Source organism: Andrographis paniculata, unplaced genomic scaffold, assembly GCF_009805555.1.
Source record: "Andrographis paniculata isolate CXL003 unplaced genomic scaffold, ASM980555v1 Contig55END, whole genome shotgun sequence".
In the NCBI taxonomy this organism is placed as follows: domain Eukaryota; kingdom Viridiplantae; phylum Streptophyta; class Magnoliopsida; order Lamiales; family Acanthaceae; genus Andrographis; species Andrographis paniculata.
This window is the reverse complement of record NW_026137590.1, coordinates 2,131,254-2,150,868: the sequence shown is the minus strand read 5'-3', so window position 1 is coordinate 2,150,868 and position 19,615 is coordinate 2,131,254. Positions and strand designations below refer to the sequence as shown.

The following is a 19,615-nucleotide window of genomic DNA, read 5'->3' as shown; positions in this document are numbered from 1 at the left end:
ATATAAATAATAATTAATTATATTATTATATTAAAATAATAAAATAAATAAGTAATTAACTTAAAATTTTGAATAAAAAAAGTAGTAAAAAATATTAATGTATTAGATAATGATACTTCATCCGTCTCAATTCAAAGTACATTTTTTATCATTTTCATCCGTTCACTCCAAAATATCTTTTTATATTTTAGTAAAAATAATCATACACTAATACTCAAATATCTTTAATTTTTATCTAAACTGCAAACATATCATTACACATACAATTATTTTTTACATAAAGTCAAATGACAAAAATGTTCAAACCTCTTACGTATTTTCATTAACTAATAAAATACTATTAAATATCTTAATATACTATAAAACGTCATAGGCCCCTTCGGACCGGAGGGAGTATTATTTTAATTAAATATAATTATATAATAAAAGTTATAAAAATATAAAATATGAACATACAATATAATATTGTTATATTATTCCATTCGTCTCACATAATTTATCAATTTTTTTTTTTATTTCAGTTTGTCCAACATAATTTGTATTTTTAGAATATAATTATACATTTTAATTTCAATTTAAAAGTTTATAATTTATAATTTTTTTATTTTACTTAAATTATTTAGTTATATTAATTATTTTTACTAATATAATTTTTAATTATTAACTAATTAAACAATATCTACAAAATTTCATACCCCAACCAAGGTGACAAATTAGTTTGGCATTGAGGGAGTATATCTTTTGTATATTATATAATACTTCATCGGTCCACCTGCAGTGTTCACTTTTTTATTTTCTGTTTGTCTACTTATTTTGTCAACTAGTACATTATTTTAATTTTAATTTAAAATTATTTTTATTATACGATAATTATTTTTATTAATATATTTTAAATTTTATTAATTATAATTCTTTTAAAAATATCGTACATTAAAGGAAATTTGCGGTAAAAATGACACATAGCCGACAGAGTATTAAGACTAAAAATCAATAATAGTCTCAATCAAATCAATTTTTTTTTTTAGTCTCATTAAAAAATAATTATCAAAACTAGTTTCACACAAAAATTAAATTATTATTTTTAATCCTACCGATAAATTTAAACGAACTAGGCGAATGTGAGGTAGCATCTGACTCGGATTAATCACGAACACGGCCGTGAACATAAAACACTTTTATATCAATACTCGTATTGAAACACTGACGTCTTGAAAGTGGACAACGCCTGTGTTTGATACCTGGGGCTAGAAATATTCGAAAAAAACCACAACTGCAAGTAATTTCACATCCATCAATATCCAAATCAGAAATTTCAAATCAATTTTGACCAATCAAAAATATATAACATAAGTAATAATAATAATAATAATCATAATAATATATATCAATTAATTCACATAACATCATAAAAAATCATTGCCTACCTAGTAGTGGGGAATCGGAGAGGGTGCGGGAGTGTTTCCTGGTGGAGGATGGTGATACGGCGGCGCCCGGGTATTTTCCGGTGGAGGATGAGGAGGTGGCGGCTGAGTTTACGGCGGCGATGGTATATTTCCTGGTGGAGATTGTGGTGGCGATGGATGAGCGTATGGCGGCGGGGGTGTGCTTCTTGGTGGTTTGGTGTTTTCGATCTGCTCGAGCTAGCGGAGGAGAGGTTGGCAAGGTCGCATATTTGGAGGAGGAGACACGGAGGAGATGGGTGAGGTTGGCCTGGAGCCGGAGGCCGAACTTGAAGTAGAGGAGGTGGAAAGCTATGTTGGGGGCAGCATCAGTCGATCCAGAGGAAGGCGTCCTCCAGGCTGCTCCGCCGGGCGGGATTGAACATGGGGAGAACGTCGTCGGGGTGGTTTTGGATGCCTCAAGGAGTTCCTGAAAGAACTGATTCTGCTTCATGATCCAGCTCTCGAAGAAGTTGTGGAAGGTCTGCGCCACTCGCACTCGCATGTATGTATATATACAAGTATGTGGTCGGATTTAAGTTGAACACGCCCGTGTTTCAATATGGATATTGATATAAAAGTGTTTTATGTTCAAACACGGCCTTGTGTTCCTTGTAACACGGCAGTGATTGATCCGAGTCAAATGCCACCTCACTTTCTGTTACAACCACGTCAGTATAATCCGTTTAAATTTTAACGGTAAGATTAAAAATAATAATTTTATTATTGTGTGGGACTAGTTTTTTAGATAATTATTTTTGAATGAAACTAAAAATAAAAAAAAGAAATTTGATTTGACCGGAACTATTATTAATTTTTACTTTAGTATTAATTATAAATATACACTTTATTCAAAATATTTTCCCTAATCAAAGCATCAAACATTCACAGCCGCGGCACTGCACAACTGAACCTTGAGAAAACCGGTGACGGTTTCGATACCGATTCGATGGCGGTTCCGGTTTGTTCGAAACCGGTTGGGCAAGTATGTCCTATCGCTAGACTTGCCCAAATGGTTCAAACCGCCGATTACGGTTTGTCAAAATATCAAATCGAAATCGAATCTTCTGAATGACGGTTTTGATTACGGTTTGACAGTTTCGATTACGGTTTATAAACCGCCGATTACGGTTTGAACCGTCGGTTTGTATATATTTATTTTTAATATATATATTTTTTATTTTCTAATTTTTTAAAATTTGAATTTTATTTAAAAATAATTTATTTTATTTAAATTTTTTTATTATATATTCAATATATGAATAATAATTAATTAGATTATTATAATGTAAAAATAATTTAAACAATAAATTTAATAAGCAATTAAATTATAAATTAAAAAGTACAAATAAATTATAAAAATATTGATAATATAATTAAAAATTACAAAATATAAATAAAAAATAATATTATAGTATTAGTATTAGTATTTTCTAATATTATTAATAATTTTTTATTTAATAAAAAAATTGATAATATATAAAAAATTTAAGTTAAATATATTATTATAATTTTAAAACATACAAATTTGTCCAAAATCCTAATACCCTAAGACCTAATAAATCATTTTAGACACCCACACCACAGCCGCGGCCGCACTAGCCAAGCAGCCACCAGGTTCTTCCTCTTTCTTCTTTTCTTCACCTTCACCGATTCTTTCCTTTCTTCTTCAATTCTTCTTCTTCCTCTTTCTTCTTCTTCTTCACCTCTTCTTCTTCCCCTGCCTGCTCTGCTCTTGCGCGACGGACGGCCAGATTTTTAAAAAAAATATATGGCCGAACCGCCGGTTCAAACCGTAAACCGGCGGTTTGAACCAACGGTTCACGGTTTGGAGAAACTACAAACCGAAACCGAACCGTCGGAACTACGGTTTCGGTTCGGTTTGCATCCGGTTTGGTTCAAACCGTAACCGCCGGTTCATAAACCATCAAACCGGCGGTTCGAACCGACGGTTCGAAACCGAATGGGCAAGTCTACCTATCGCCCATCTTCTACCCATATTTCTCCCTTTTCCTTCTGTCTTTAACCCTGCACAGAACAGATCCTGTGGAAGTGACCGGCAGTAAGAAAACCGGTTCCATTTTTTATGAACCGGAATCGCGGTTTGAATATAGTTATCTTATCTTATCTGACCGGCGGTTGGAAACGGGTTGGGTTGGGCAAGTTCGTTGCACATTCTCTTTTGCAGTCTGGCTTTGCTTCCATGTCAGTCTTACTCCGACCTTCACTTCTACTCGTCCTGTTTGATATCATAAATTTCTAGCCTCAGATTTGATTTGGGTCTTGCCCCGTTTATACCCAATCTAATCGACCTTATCTTCTACTTATTTTGGAAGGTGTTTGTTGCTTTATTATTTCAATTTGAAACGAGTTTGATGATTTTTTTTTTCTTTTTTTGCTTTATTGTTGGTATGCTGATTTAGGTCCGATGTTGATCAGGTTAAATTTTGATTTATTTCTTATTGTCGTAATTGATTTCTTTTTTGCTCTGTTTTGTTTGTTTGTGTTCATAGACTAATTTAATTTGTCATTGTGGAAACAGTTGATAATAGTGAGGATTTCTTAGTATCGCTTGCATAAGATAAGATGAGCTGAATGTGGATTAGGTTATTTGTTTCCTTACACAAACTATTTAAAAGCTGCTGATTAAACTTTTAGATACATTTTTTCATGTTGTTTATAGCCATTACTTACAAAACACTCTTTAGAAAGAAAAAAACATTGAAAATGGTATTCACATGTTTTAAAATTGAATCTAGAGTTTATGGACTGTTTGGACTCGGGGAAGTATTGGATTTTACGGTTCTTTTTTTCAAATGATCATCTTTCTTTGCTTTGTGCTTATTGAGGAATGATTTGAGCAGAACTTTACTTTTGTTATTGTTATTTTTTTGATCGGATTGTCTTATTGTTTATTGTCTCTATGTTCCCTTGTCGAGCAATGATCCTGCGTTTTGAACTTCAGATAAATGATGCCATATTTGTTCCAGATGATCAACCTTAAATCAGAATATATATGTGTGTGAAGGAGTTGATAATGCAGATGCTTTGGTTGAATGTCGACAACGTTCCTTTTGCTCCTTAATTTCAAGCAATTTTGACTCAGCTGCTTATCGGCATTTAAACCAAGCAATCTCTAATTATTTAATAGTGTTAGTCACACAATGTCGTCACATGGTAGCTACAAATTAGTAGATGTGTTGTTGTTGTTGGTGGTTTTTTTCTTTTTTTAAATTAATTTTCTCTTTATGTATTCTTTATCTTAGTGGTCATTAATGTTCTTGCTTTTGTTCTCCTATATTGATTATACAATACTGCTGAATCTTATATAATTTACTGACTTGGTTGGTTTTGAAAAGGAGTTAACCAGAGACTCCCTGTTAGTCATTTTTACGAACTGTAATATCAATTATTTGTTTCATGCTTAACCTTGTTATTTGGAGAGGAATTCGTTTACAGAAATATAAGCATTTCTTTGCCTGCTACAGATATGGGTACATCAATGGCGAAGACCCCTAGAAAGCTTGTTTCATGTGTACTCCTTGATTTGGATGGAACTATTCTTAATACAGGTTGGCCCATAGGGTTCTCTATATCTCCTCTCCTCAATTTTCTGTTATAAATTATATAAAAAGTGTTTGTACGATTTTTGGCTGAGGAAATGAAAAGAGAATGTGCCTTTTTACAATCTAGAAGACATTTATGCTACAAGATGAATACTTCATATATAAATGTTAAAGGACTAGATTTGTTTTTATTCATTTAATTAGATGCTATTTTATTCTGCTGCTTATAACTTTTACAATAATGGATTGTTGCCACTGTGCTCCTACTTAATGAGTGCATCCTTTTTATTGTTTGCTATTCCTTTTAAATGGTTAGCATTCGATATATTGGGGGAAACATGGACATGGTTGGAATGTATATCAAATTCGTTTGATGAATCTTGCATAATACTCCCTCCGTCCTAAACACCCTGCAATATTTCATTTTTGGTACGTCCCAAACACCCTGCAACATTTCCAAAATAGGAAATAATTAATTATACTTAATCTCTACCCCACACTTTATCCCCTCACATCATCCAAATAAAAAAATAAAATATATATTTCTCTCTCCATCACATCACCTAATTTCTAAATTATACTACTTAATACTACCCACCTAAAAACTCGTGCCTAAACCAAATGTTTCACCATGTTTGGGACGGAGGGAGTATATCATTAGCTTTTCGAATCGGTTTAGCAACCAAATTCCATGGGAGATTTATCATTTTTCTGTCTTGCATTGGCTTGTTTTCTCGTTCATGCCATGACGTACTTTCTCCATTTTTATTCATTTTAAAATTTTGAGATCAGATGGCATTGTGAGTGATGTTGTCAGAGGCTACTTGGTTAAGTATAAAAAGCAATGGGACGGGAAAATAGCGCATAATATTGTGGGAAAGACACCTTATGAAGCTGCAACTACTCTTGTTGAAGAGTACGAGCTTCCCGTAACTACAGATGAACTGCTATCAGATATTACTCCTATACTCTCCACCAAGTAAGATTACTTCTTGTGTATGCTCTGTTATTTGTTATATTAATAAAGCTCCAATCACGTCGGCCATCTACTTTGGCCTTTCATTTAAGCATTTGATTAGCATCGCTGAGGCATGTGATCCTAAAATTTATTTTTCAGAAAGGCTCAAAAAAGAGGGAAAAAAAATGGAGAGAGGAATGTAACAAAGTGTGCTTACTGAATTATTCATCGCTAGTTTTATTCTGAAATGCATAATTTCAATACGTTTTTTGGGTAAATTGCATAATTCCTATGTGTTTTATTATAAATGCATAAAATATATTTATTTATTTATTGTGTGAAATCCTATTATATTATATTAATATGAGCATAAGCCACTCTCTCTATCCAAATGCTGACGTGTTTGTAAATACACACATCATAATGCAAGTATTATGCAAATAAATTGGACAAAATGTCTTAAATATCATTATTTGACTAAAAAAAAAATTGATCAAGTCTTCATTTTCATAGTTTGTAAAATGAAGACGGTTGTAACTTAATTTTATAAAATGTGCAATGAATGGTTGATCAATTTTTTCTTTATTTACTTTATTCATAAAATGATTTTAAGACAGTTTGTCCAATTTATTTGTATAACACTTGTATAATTAAACACATTTTTATGAACAACTTCAGTATTTGGATGAAGATGGTGTTTCGTGCTTACTTTAATATAATACGAGTGAATTTCACGGAAGAAATAAAACATAGGGTATTTTATTCATTTAATAAAATAGAAGTGGATATTATACCATTTACCTTTCTTATTTATTTTTTTCGTCATTTTAACAAGTAATCCACGGTCACATTATGTTTATTGCTTTCCTTTGTCTTTTGATGCAATTTTCCATATATGGAGTTTATACATAGTAGGCTTCATCTCTTGTTTTTGAAGATTGCAGTTCTTAATTTTCACTAATGCAATAATAGATGGTGCGATATCAAAGCTCAACCAGGGGCGAACAGATTAATTAACCATTTAAGGGGTCATGACGTGACTTTAGCGTTGGTTTCAAATTCTTCTAAGGCAAATATTGAGACAAAGATATCTTTTCATCATGGTACCTATATATAAAATTCTATTTAATTAGATAAATTTAACCAACTTATTGTTTTTGTCTACCTCGAACATGTATCTCATTGACCGACTTGTAACTTTCAGGTTGGAGAGAATCTTTCTCTGTTATTATAGGTGGCGATGAAGTTGCCCATCCAAAGCCATCACCTGAGATGTAAGATGGACTAACTTAAAACTTGGGATTTATCCAGATTCCTACACAGCTCGATTGAACACTTCTTATTATTATTTGATGTTTCATTCTCTTAGATATATTGAAGCTGCTAAGAGGCTTGAGGTGAATCCTTCCAACTGTCTTGTCATTGAAGATTCATTGTGAGTGTCAAAGCTTTTTGCAGGTTTTTATAATCTTATTGTATCGGCCCCTGTTTGACAATCGATTATCTGCTAGCAAACAGCATTTGTAATGTTGCTATGACTTGACAATGTTGCTCTTTCTTCTTTTCTGTTCGTGCATTTCTTGTCTACCGTAAACAGGTTTTAATACAAAAAATTGGTTGTTCTGTAGACCAGGTGTAAGTGCTGGTAAGGCCGCAGGAATGGAAGTGGTTGCCGTCCCATCAGTGCCTAAACAGTCCCACCTATTCACCGATGCAGATGAGGTGATCAATTCACTGCTAGATTTGCGGTTAGAAAATTGGGGTTTACCACCATTTGAAGACTGTAAGCTTTTCTTCATCATTCGAAGGATTTCTATCAAAGGCCTACTAAGCGTCAAGATCGAATGTTATATTTCATATGCTTCATTCGTGTACAGGGATCGAAGGTACCTTACCTATAGAACCTTGGTACATTGGTGGTCCGGTCATTAAAGGTTTTGGTAGAGGATCGAAGGTCCTTGGAATCCCCACAGGTTTGTTGATTCTTCAAGTCTACTGTGGTTGCTATTTAGTTGTGACTTTTCATATAAACTTGGGTGTGTTTGGTTTTGAAATTTTATTTAAATAATATTTTGATGTAATATTTTGTAAGAAAAAATAATATATTTTTACTAGAATAATAGTTTGGTCTCTCACATGGTTGTTTTTCCTCATTTTCCAGCTAACTTGTCCACGGAGGATTATTCAGATCTTGTTTCGGAGCATCCCTCCGGCGTGTATTTTGGATGGGCCGGATTAGCAACTAAAGGTGTTTATAAAATGGTAATGAGCATCGGTTGGAACCCTTACTTCAACAACACCGAGAAGACAATCGTAAGTAATCTTCATTTCCATCTTTCTTCAAATCAACAAATTTTATTTTATTTTTATTTGAGGGCGATTCGCTATATTTTTTGTTTAATTAACCAAACTATTTATTATAATTAAGTTGATTTATATTCGTTAATTTTCTGCACTCATAGGAGCCATGGTTGCTTCATGATTTTAAAGAGGATTTCTACGGCAAAGATTTGCGTCTTGCTATAGTAGGCTATATACGCCCCGAGGTATGTCAAACGACCAAAGTTAATCCGATCGATGTTTTGCTTAGCATTGCTTTTGTTTCTTAACAAACAATTGACGTATGTGTGTGTTTGTGCCCGCTCTCTCGACAGACTAACTTCCCGTCCCTCGAAAGCTTAGTGGCGAAGATCCACCAAGATCGAGATGTCGCGGAGAAAGCGCTCGAACATCCGGTATATAGCAAGTATAGGGATGACCCGTATTTGAAAGGTACTTCCTAAGCTTGGCTATTTACATTGTTCGATATGAGAGTGATTTTCAAAATTGTTATGTACATGTTTCATGGAGATTATGATTGTCAACTCAGTATCTTTAAAAATGTATTTTTGGTTCTACTTCAAAATCAGATTAATACTCCCCATCTCTTGTAATTAAGTATTCATTTATTTTTTGCGTTGATCTTTGAATATTAATTATTATATCAAAATTATTTTTCTTATTATCTTATAGTACTAATATAATGACATTCGTACAAAAAAAAATTATAAAAGATATTTTTAATGTTAAGTACAACGACACAAATAGTAAATAGATATTTTATTGTTATGGGATAGAGGGGGTATTATTCTTCTCGAATGTACTTTTTATGGTTTTGTAATATATTAAAAAATAATATTGTATTGGTCAGTGAAAATACGAAAAATATTTTGACATTTTTACTTTTTGATTTTATATTTAAAATAATTGTATGTGTTATAGTATATTCGTAATTTAAATAAAAATTTAAAAGGGTATTTTGCTCTTAGCTTATTGATTATTTTTACTAAAAGTGTTATTTTTGAATGAAACAACGAAAAGTAGTAAATTGAGTATTTTGAGCCGGGAGTAAGGAATTACAGTTTTTTAGTTAAAAAGTATTTTGAACCGGGAGTACGATTTTTTTAGTAAAAGTATATTATTTTTTAATAAAAAATTATATTGAAATAATACTATTTAAACTAAAATTTTAATTTCAAATCAAAGTAATAAAATTGGCAAGTGGACGAGATTGGAGCATATACACAATCCCAACAAAAAACATTTTTTTTTTGTTAGAATGTTCGCTACTAGAGACACTACCGGGGGTGTTTCTAACTTTCGGAAAGAAAATTTATCATCGACTCGATTTCACGGAAGACGTTACTCTCGCAATACCTATTTAAATAAAAAATAACAAACAATTTATAGTAATATATACAAACGCAATACATACCTAACAACATATCATGTAGTCCACTCAATATACTCTAATATTGATTTCTAGGACAATAAATATATTTACAAGTATAAACTAATGACAGTATTGTGCTATTTGAAAGTGTACATTCGTGTTATTTTTTTTTTTTTATATGCGACACAAACATAATACTAATTTAAGTCAGTCAACGGTAATCAAGTTCTTACATTTTTATTTAAAAAGTAATATTTACAAATTATTTATATTTGAAATATTATACTATCTATGTCCGGTTTTAAATGTCTCATTTAATTTTTGTGTGTTGATATTTGAATATTAATTATTAAACGTAATATAAATTAAAAAAAAATTGCAAAAATACTTCCATTAGTGTTAAATACAACGATGCAAAAGATAAATGCAACTCTTAGAGGCGAACGGAGGGAGTATTTTATATTTGTTATTTATCTTTTAATTGATAAATCTGTATTTGTTTTGTAAAATAATTTGAAGAGATATTTTTTATATTAAATATAAAAAATTATATAGGGGATATAAAAATAATAAATATGTATAATATATTAACTATTTAAAAAATATGTATGTTTTTTTGGCAAAAAGAGCACTCTTCAAAATCTTTTTATTAAAATGACATTATTTATAGTATAGGCTCATAATTTCTAAGATCACATAAATTAAAATTATTTATATATTTTTTAAATATTGTTTTAGAGTATATGAAATTTTTTTCGAGACAAAATATAATTTTTGTAATAATGATTTTTAATGAAATTCGCATAAATAGAGTACAACTGAATTTAAAAGTATTTTATCCCATATATATATATGGTTACGATTTCGTATTGATTCAGTCAAATCAACATTAGATCAATATATATTATATAAGTAAATATCATATATTATACTCTTTTCGCTATATATCTATCTATTCTTTTGCTTTTTGCACGGAGTTTTACAAATATTAGTATTATATTGGGATGTAGTAGAAATAAAAGTATAATGTAATATATTGTATAAATTAAAAGGATATTTGTAATGTTAAGTAGATAGTATAATTACTAAAAATGAAATGAATACTTAGTTATGAGATGGACCAAAGTAAAAAAATAAAAAAATTGTTAAGAATCGGAGGAAGTACATATCACATTATATTTATAACACAACATATAATATTTTATAACAACCATATATTATATTATTTATTTTTATGATATATACAGATTCAATCGACCATATCAACATGGGATTTGCGCCTATATAATATTTTTATAATAAAAATTGCCCGAAAATTTATTGCTTTAAAATTCGAATTCAAAAATCAAATTGAATTTGTTGTGCAAGATCATGTGATATGGTAGAACCCACCACATATATTATTCAATGTAAGCATTTATTTATTTTATCGTTGTTAGAAATTTTGGAGAAAAATAATGAGATTGTGTTATTGATCTATATAGACAATATAAAACGGATTCGATAGACTCAAATCTAAATAATCTAATCTATAAATAAGACCAAATCTAAATATAAATCTACTAAATTTAGAACTGAATATCTAAAATATCTCAACAATCGTATTGCGCATGGCTAATTTATTTTAATTTATTCTCAATATCCACATCATAATCTACTATACTTGAAATGAATATTGCAATTGTGCACAATATATTTGGGGTAAACTCGTGACTGCGAGATCATATGTTCAAATTTTTTACGTTTTTAAATTCACTTGTCACACATAATTCGTGTGATTTTGCTTTGTTAAACATAATTTACAAAATATTAGTTTCAGTCAAAAATTTACCAAGAACACAATAGATAAGTGGGGGTAAGTGGGCTGCAGCCCTCTCCCCCACCCCAAATGTATTTTATTATCATATAAATTTATTTATAAGCAATTCTAAAAAAATGCTAAAAAGTTATATAAGATGTATTTTTTAAAGGTTTTTTAAGGTTTGAATTTTGGATTTATGTTTTAAATAGTAAAATTTTAAATTTAAATAATTATTTGATATAATAAGTTAAAAATAAGATTAAGTTTTTATAAAATATAAATAATAAAAAATAAAGGGTGTGTTTTTTTTTTTTTTTTTGAAAAAATCTTACTCATTTTTCTAAAATTATTATATTCCACACAATCTAAAAAAAAAAAAAATAATAATAATAATAATTATTATTATTATTATTAAAATAAAAAGAAAGATAATTTTGTGGTGTGTTGTGTTGGTAGTCAATTTCCTCCCAAGTCTTCCTCTTATATCATTTTGAAGCTCCAATAATTAATTCTTTGTTACTAAATCTATTTGTTACTCCATGAACTAACCTTATCATCATGATTTCATTGAATTCATGTAATGTTCTTCGAATAACTTCCATCAACAATAGTATCTTCACCAATTTTATTTTATTTTTTACAAGTTTTTAATGTCCTTTATGAAAAATTATCTTCACCAATTTTTATAATAAATATTCCGTATTAAAATCAACTAAGACTTTGTTTATTGATGATCCTTCATAAATTCGCCGTATTTTTAGATATCCGCCCATATTTTAACAATACAATTTAACCTGATCCTAGGATTTGAAAGTAAATTAAATAAAATAAAATAAATAAAGTGCAAAGATAAAAAATGTAATGAAAATTTAGAAACCGAAGCAAACCCAAAAAATCAATCATATAACTTTGGAAGACATTCAAATCGAACATTGAGGAAGGAGTTGGAGAGGAATCAAGATGGCAAAACAAGTCGGCTAGTTAATAATTATTGGGGAATAGGCGTTGCACCAAAACTCCTTCGAACACCCATTCAAGGGTCAACTTCTGAAACATAGTTATATTAAAGTTATAACACCCTACTGCTAACTGAATGCATGCAGAAAAACAAAACAGTAAATGAGACAAGGGTTTGTTTACCCAGTTCGGATATAAGCAATCATACATTTGGGAATACCAATTCAAGAGAAGTTCACTAATCAGTGCTGATTAAGAACAGAAACAACCAAAACTCCTTCAACCCATACTACAATACTAGTTACCTAGAAAAACTCCTCCACAGGTATACGTCGTCACAAATGAGTATTGACAACTACCAAATAGCAAGGCTGCTCATAATCCGGATGCCTTCCCTAATCGAAACTTCGATTTCTCCTTCCTCCGGTAAACTCTCTGGCGAGATAAAAGTGACAGATACTCACTTAATACATAAAGAAAAGAAGAGAAGGGTTGAGGTTGAAAAGATTGAACTCACTTTCTCTCACTATACTTCACTCTAAAAACCCTTACAACAATCACACTCTGAATCACGGTAAACAAAATAGTCACCTTGCAGGTCATGCAAGACAAACATAATTAAAACCTCTTCCACCTAAATGGTATGGTGTGTTCATATATACTAATCCAAAGTATTCATCCTTTTTGTCATGTAAAGCTACCAACCGAGAGATAAGACAAAACAAGTTACAGTTAGCTTGTTGCAGCGACCAGACAATATGTGAAAGACAGCAGCAGAAAAGAATAAAAGACCTATATGCCAAAATAGGTGAAAAAATTTCTTGTTCCAACAATAATGTTGGTATTTATAAGAGTACTCTGATTGAATAATCAGAATAGAATATGAAATATATACATAGGAAGCACAACAATATTATTTTCATAAAAGATCTGGTGTTTTTTTGTATATGAGCGAATTTGTTTCGATTTAAAATACAATTTAATTAACACATGAAGGTGTATAACAAAATTATAAAGTTAACTTTAAAAGAAGCCCATAACTTTTATCCATTATTAATACAAAAATTCAAATAAACGATGTCGACTATAACTAAATCCCATACTTTATTATATAATATAATATATAGAAAATAGAATGGCTTCAGATGCATGAATATGAATGAAATAATTGGTTGGATTTAATTACAATATAATTATAATTAAACAAGGAAACAAACTATATATATATAAAAAAAAAAATTATATAAAACATCAACTTGATGGTATAATTGTGACATTAATATATTGCAAGTAGCAATTAAAAAATTATAATAATTATTATTTGTCATCCTCAACTTGCATTGTCTTATTGATTGATAAAGCTCAATAGCTCTTTGCTACTTTTGTGTCTTTATTCATTGATAAACAATTATTTGAAGAAGAAAACAGTGTAATAAAATAATAGAATTAAATTGAAAAGGAGGAGAAGATCTAATTTGTCAGTTCAAAATTAATATATTTACTATTTTATTTTATTTTTTTTTTGTCCGGAAATAATTGGGTTTGGATCAAATTTAAAATCTAATCCTCAAGAAAGTGATATCTCACCATTTGATCTACAAGAGCTCTGACGATGTAATATTTAAGATAGTAGAGTTTCATAAATTAATAATAGTATTTTTTGATATAATAATATTTAGATGATAGTTTATGATATTTTTTTTGTACCTAAAGATTTTGTTACCGTTATGTTTTAAATTGATATAATTGTATTGATGTAAATATGTGTAAATTTAAAGTATGTATAATATGTAATATGGTCATATTTACTAAAAAAAATTAAAATAATTATTATAAAAATAAATTTTGATATCAAAATAATTTATTGAAATAAATTCGATAATCACGACAATTTTATCGAAATAAATTCAATAATCAATTTATCGAAATAAATTTGATAATCACAATCATTTTATCGAAATAAATTCGATAATCAATTTATCAAAATAATTTTGATAATCACAATAATTTTATCGTAATAAATTCGATAATCACGTTGAGTTGAGGTAGAACCTCTTTCCGTAAAACCGAATACGCCCCGATAGTGCCTCCGGTTCATGGCGTAACGTTTCCAAAGATAAAACGACGTCGTCTCCAAATTAGGTGATACCCCAATATTTCAGAGCTCTGACGTCGAGTCGAGGTAGAACCTCTTTCCGTAAAACCAAATAAGCCCCGGTAGTGCCTCCAGTTCATGGAGTAATGTTCCCAAAGATAAAACGACGCCGTCTCCGAATTAGATGACACTTCAATATTTCGGAGCTCCGATGAACTAAAATAAGGTGAACTATGAGCTATGTTTGGAGGCTTAAATAAGGGAATTTCCGAAACTCGCCGGAAAAATCGCCGGAAATGGCTGCCGGAGAGAAGAGGGAATTGGTGTGTGAAATGAAGTGGTTGAAAGGGTCTTATATAGACACTCCACCCCTTGAAGTTTAAATGCCGAGTCGAAACCGTCGGCTCTTAATTCTGGTAATCATAAACACCAAATTTAATTTCGGTCATAAACACCAATTTAATTCTGGTCATAAACGTCAAATTTAATTCCGGTCATAAATATATTATTTAAATTTCAAATTTTCAAATAATAATTTATTATATATGCATGTCGTTATCTGATCCGGACAGGTGGTACGTGCGTCTGTAGCTTACCGGCATTTACATGCCTAATCACACTATCAATAACCACCATACAACCCACATGCATTTTTACTCACCGAATAAAAGGATCTATGAATTTAATTTAAAATTAAATTGCATCGATTAAATAATTAATCGATTTTCCAACCGTACTAATATATATATATACAGTATGATTATGCAATAGATAACATACAATTATATTCCAAAAGAGCTTATGAATCATAAAATTTTGAATTATTAGAATAAATAGTATGAGAACAGTGACGAGTTTTCAATAAGCCAATCTTTAAAATTGAATATGATTTTTTTTTTTTTTGATAATATTATAATTTCACAAGTGTTTAATTATATTTAAAAGTTTAAATTTGAACAAAGTGATTTTAGAAGTTTATAAACATACCATATTGTTTTCCACATGTTCTTTTAGAGTTTTTTGAATTTTCATTGTTAGTTATTGTAATCCATAAAAATATTATTAAAATACTTATTTTATTATTAATTAAAATATGAATAATGAATTTTTGTTATTATTTATTGAGAATTATTATTTTTTTTATCAATTTTTTTAAAATAATGTAATTTGTATTGTTAATTAATGAGGATTGTAACATTATTTCAACGTATTGTTATTGTTGTGTGACATAAATTTATACTCCCTCCCCGGAACTATAGTGTTCTTAGATTTAAGAAATATTGATATTATTTTAGCAATAGATAAAAAGTAAAGATAAAAGACATTTTTATCCATGTCAGTGTATTGGTGTAAAAAGTAGTGACAATTGTGTAATAATAATGAAAAGTAATGATAGTTTTATAATGATATGATTATTTATGGAAATTGGACTATTGTTTTAAGACGAACAAAAATAGTAAATAAGACTATTGTATTGGGACGAGTGGAGTATTATTTTTAAAATATTTTATAAAAAAACATTATATTTTATCAAATATATACACATAGTTTTATTTTATTAAAAATAATGTTAGTATAAAATAATTTAAATATTTTCCATATAGTTTTATAACTTCAATGTACATTGTACTAAGCATTTGGAATGAAAAAAAAATAAAATAAATCAATGTCGTAAAATATGACTTCCACGCTTTTTTTTTAGTATAAAATTTGCAAGTTACAGCACATGTTAAATTTAATTTTAAATAAATAAATAAATATATATATATATATATAACACAATATGTAACTAAAATAAAATGTCATTGCATTAATAGTCAACAAAATAATAATAAAAATATCATTTTTTCCAAAACATAAAAAATAAAAATTCCATGGGCATACTTCTCAACAAAGACTGACTATTCGTCAACAACAAAATTAACATGTTATCTTATTTTTATTTCTAGGAATATCTTCAAACTATAAAAACCTCATCAATATATGTATATATTTTTTAAAATATTATTTTCCTTTTGTCCCGGTTCAATATACTCATTTATTTTTTTTTTGCAATAAATTGAAAATTAATATTTCATCAGTTCCTTAATAAGTTATCTATTTATCTTTTGTGTTATTATATTAATATTAAAAATATCTATATTTATAAAATATTTTATACAAATATTATTACATTGTACTCCCTCCGGCCCATAACTATGTATCTGTTTACTTTTTGCACGGAGTTTTAAAAATATTAGTATTATATTGGGATGTAGTAGAAATAAAGTAGAAATGACTAAAATAACCCTATTAATATTGTGTAATATATTGTAAGTTGTAAGGGTATTTGTAATATTAGTTAGATAGTACAATTACTAAAAACAATGAAATGAATACTTTGTTATAGAACAAACCAAAATAAAAAAATAGATAATTTATTATGGGACGGAGAAAGTATTATAAAACACTACTAAATGAATTTTATTATTTTTTCTTTATTTGTATTAAGTATGAATATAATATTAATATTTAAAATTCAATATCCAAAAAGTAAATGAACAAATATTTACCTAATGAAGAGAGTATTATGTTATTGGTTTGTAAAAGTATTATGCAAATAATTTTTAATGATAATTTATTTTCAACCTAATAAATTACTACTCCCTCCGTCCCATATAATTTGTCAATATTTTTTATTTTCGTCCGTCCCTCATAATTTGTCCTTTCTTTTTTTGGAAAATTTAATTATACATTTTAATCATATTTTAAAATTTAAAATTTAATTTTTTTAAATCTTAATTAAACTATTTAGTTATGTTAATCTTAATCTATAATTATTTTTACTAAATAATAATTATTTTTACTAATACATTTCTTAATTACTTATTAATTATACTTTACCTAACTTTTCATGTATACAGTAATACACCCATATTACATGGGACGGAGAGAGTATTATTTTAAAAGAAAAAAAAACACTCACTCACTCTTTAAACTTTACGAAAAGGATTTTTTTATATTTATGTTTTTTTTTTTTTTTTTTTTTACTATTTGATACGCGATTGTAAATTTGGAGCAAAATTAACACTATTTATTTTATATATTTTTAATAAAAGTATAATATTTTTTAAAAATTATTATATCAAAATATTATTAAAATAAAAACTCAAAATAATAATTCGTTTTAAATCAATTTTAAACCATAATCAAATAAATATTTTATTTTTTTAATAAAAATATAGGATGAATTCTCACTTAATTTTTACAATTAATTTTCTTTTAAAAAAAATACAATATCAAATTAGTATTTATTTTTTATATTATATTAAAAATTAATTTGAATTAAAATTATCAAATCAATATCTATTGTATATTAAACAATTCTTCAAATTCAAATATCTATTTTTCAAAAGTTTAAATCCACAAATAAACACACCTTATTTTTCCTAACAAAATAATCCTATCAAATTATTATATACACTAAAATCAAATTAAAATACTTTTTATAAAATATTTCTTCGTTCTACCTTAATTGTCCGATTTTCTGTAGATATAAAGTATATTATGTAAATAGTATTACCTTTTTATCACATAATTTAACAGGGGTATTTTTATCTTTTTCATTATAAATCAATATGATACTAATATTAAAAAATTTAAGTATAAAAAATAAATATTATTTTATTTTATTTTATTTTTTAACGGGAGGGAGGTAGTATATAAAAATATAAATACTCGAAAAAATAAACAAGCATGACTAATACTACCACATTTCAACGCAGCATCGAATTCCTCATTCTACATTGTCTCTTACTCTCCTTCTCACGTGCGGTTCAAGAATTTGACTTTCTGTCACGTGCGGTTCAAGAATTTGACTTGTAATGAACACAGCTCAGGTACTTTGTACCAATCGAAAAACTAGACAAACAGAAACTGTTTTGTCTCCGTACCCAAATTATTAATTAATTAATTATTAAATAAATAAATAATTAATTAAATCCCTAAGATACGTATTTCAGCCAAACTCTAAATTCAAATCTACATTTTCACACTTCTACTATTTATAGTATGTTGGTTTAGAATATAATACTCCTTCCCTCCTACTACTCCTTCCGTTTTTTTTAATCTACTTTAAAAAATAAAAATAATAAAAATTGTAAAATTAAAAAATAATAATATTTTATTAATGAGTAAAAATATGTAAAATTTTTTGACATTTTATCATTTGATTTTATGTATAAAATAAATATATATATACACGTAGTAATATGTTTTTAATTTAAATAAAAGTTAAATATTTTGATATTAATTTATGATTACTTTTACTAAAATAGAAAAACAATACTTTTGAATAAGACAAATGAAAATGGTAAATATGATATTTTGAATTAGAACGAAAATATATATATATATATAATTTTAGGTGTTTTTGTTGTAAGGTACAAATAATTATGAAAGTATTATAGAAAATAATTTTATTTTAGTTAATATTTGTATGTTTTTATTAATTTTTATTGTTATCGTATGTATATAATATAATTTTTTTGGTTTTGATTTAAAATTTAAGGTTTTAATTTAACTTTTACTGTAAATAATTTCTGACATAACATTTTGTGAAAAAAAAAAAAAAAAAAAAAACTATACTCCTTCAGCCACACTTCAAAAGGGCTATTTGAAATTTTTTAGTAGATAAAAAAATAATAATTGTTTAAATATTTACGAAAAATTGAAATTGTATTGATCAAAAAAGAAGGTTTCAATGTGCACATATATATGCATATATATATGTGGGTCCTAAATAACAATATATAAAAAATATGCTAACACTCTCACCTCAAACTCAAGGTGGTAAAGTAGAAACAAACTTGAGTTAGCTCAACAATGTGGAAAACCGGCCTGGGAAGAAGGGCTTGGTGAAGATATCCGCAGTCTAATCCTCGGAAGAGACATAAGATAGATGAACAGTGCCTGCACGAACATGCTGGCGAACAAACTGACAATCAATCTCAATATGTTTGGTGCGCTAGTGAAAAAAATCATTATGGGAGATCTGAATTGCACTCGTGCTATCACAATGGAGGGAAGTGGAAGAAGGCTGAGGAACC

At 28.2% G+C, this 19,615-nt stretch overlaps 2 protein-coding genes across 7 annotated transcripts; one reads left to right on the top strand and one right to left on the bottom strand.

Moving 5' to 3' along the window:
* Window positions 1–1,110: 1,110 nt before the first annotated feature.
* Window positions 1,111–1,893, bottom strand: LOC127256046 (uncharacterized). The gene is made up of 2 exons (XM_051281876.1): window positions 1,425–1,893; window positions 1,111–1,270 (listed from the first exon to the last, which is right to left on the bottom strand). The coding sequence occupies exons 1-2, from the start codon at window positions 1,891–1,893 to the stop codon at window positions 1,245–1,247; spliced, it is 495 nt and encodes a 164-aa protein (XP_051137833.1). The 3' UTR covers window positions 1,111–1,244.
* On the top strand, window positions 1,829–8,924 carry LOC127256044 (bifunctional riboflavin kinase/FMN phosphatase-like). Of its 6 annotated transcripts, none has more exons than XM_051281873.1 (11): window positions 1,829–1,921; window positions 4,928–5,011; window positions 5,798–5,984; window positions 6,936–7,066; window positions 7,168–7,237; window positions 7,333–7,398; window positions 7,592–7,746; window positions 7,841–7,936; window positions 8,125–8,276; window positions 8,426–8,509; window positions 8,618–8,924. In XM_051281873.1, the coding sequence occupies exons 2-11, from the start codon at window positions 4,930–4,932 to the stop codon at window positions 8,744–8,746; spliced, it is 1,152 nt and encodes a 383-aa protein (XP_051137830.1). In that variant the 5' UTR covers window positions 1,829–1,921; window positions 4,928–4,929; the 3' UTR covers window positions 8,747–8,924. The 6 variants fall into 6 exon arrangements, with proteins under 6 accessions (XP_051137830.1, XP_051137829.1, XP_051137832.1 ...); XM_051281872.1 differs by having other exon boundaries at window positions 1,842–1,944; XM_051281875.1 differs by lacking the exon at window positions 1,829–1,921 and adding an exon at window positions 3,038–3,056.
* The last annotated feature ends 10,691 nt before the right edge of the window (window positions 8,925–19,615 follow it).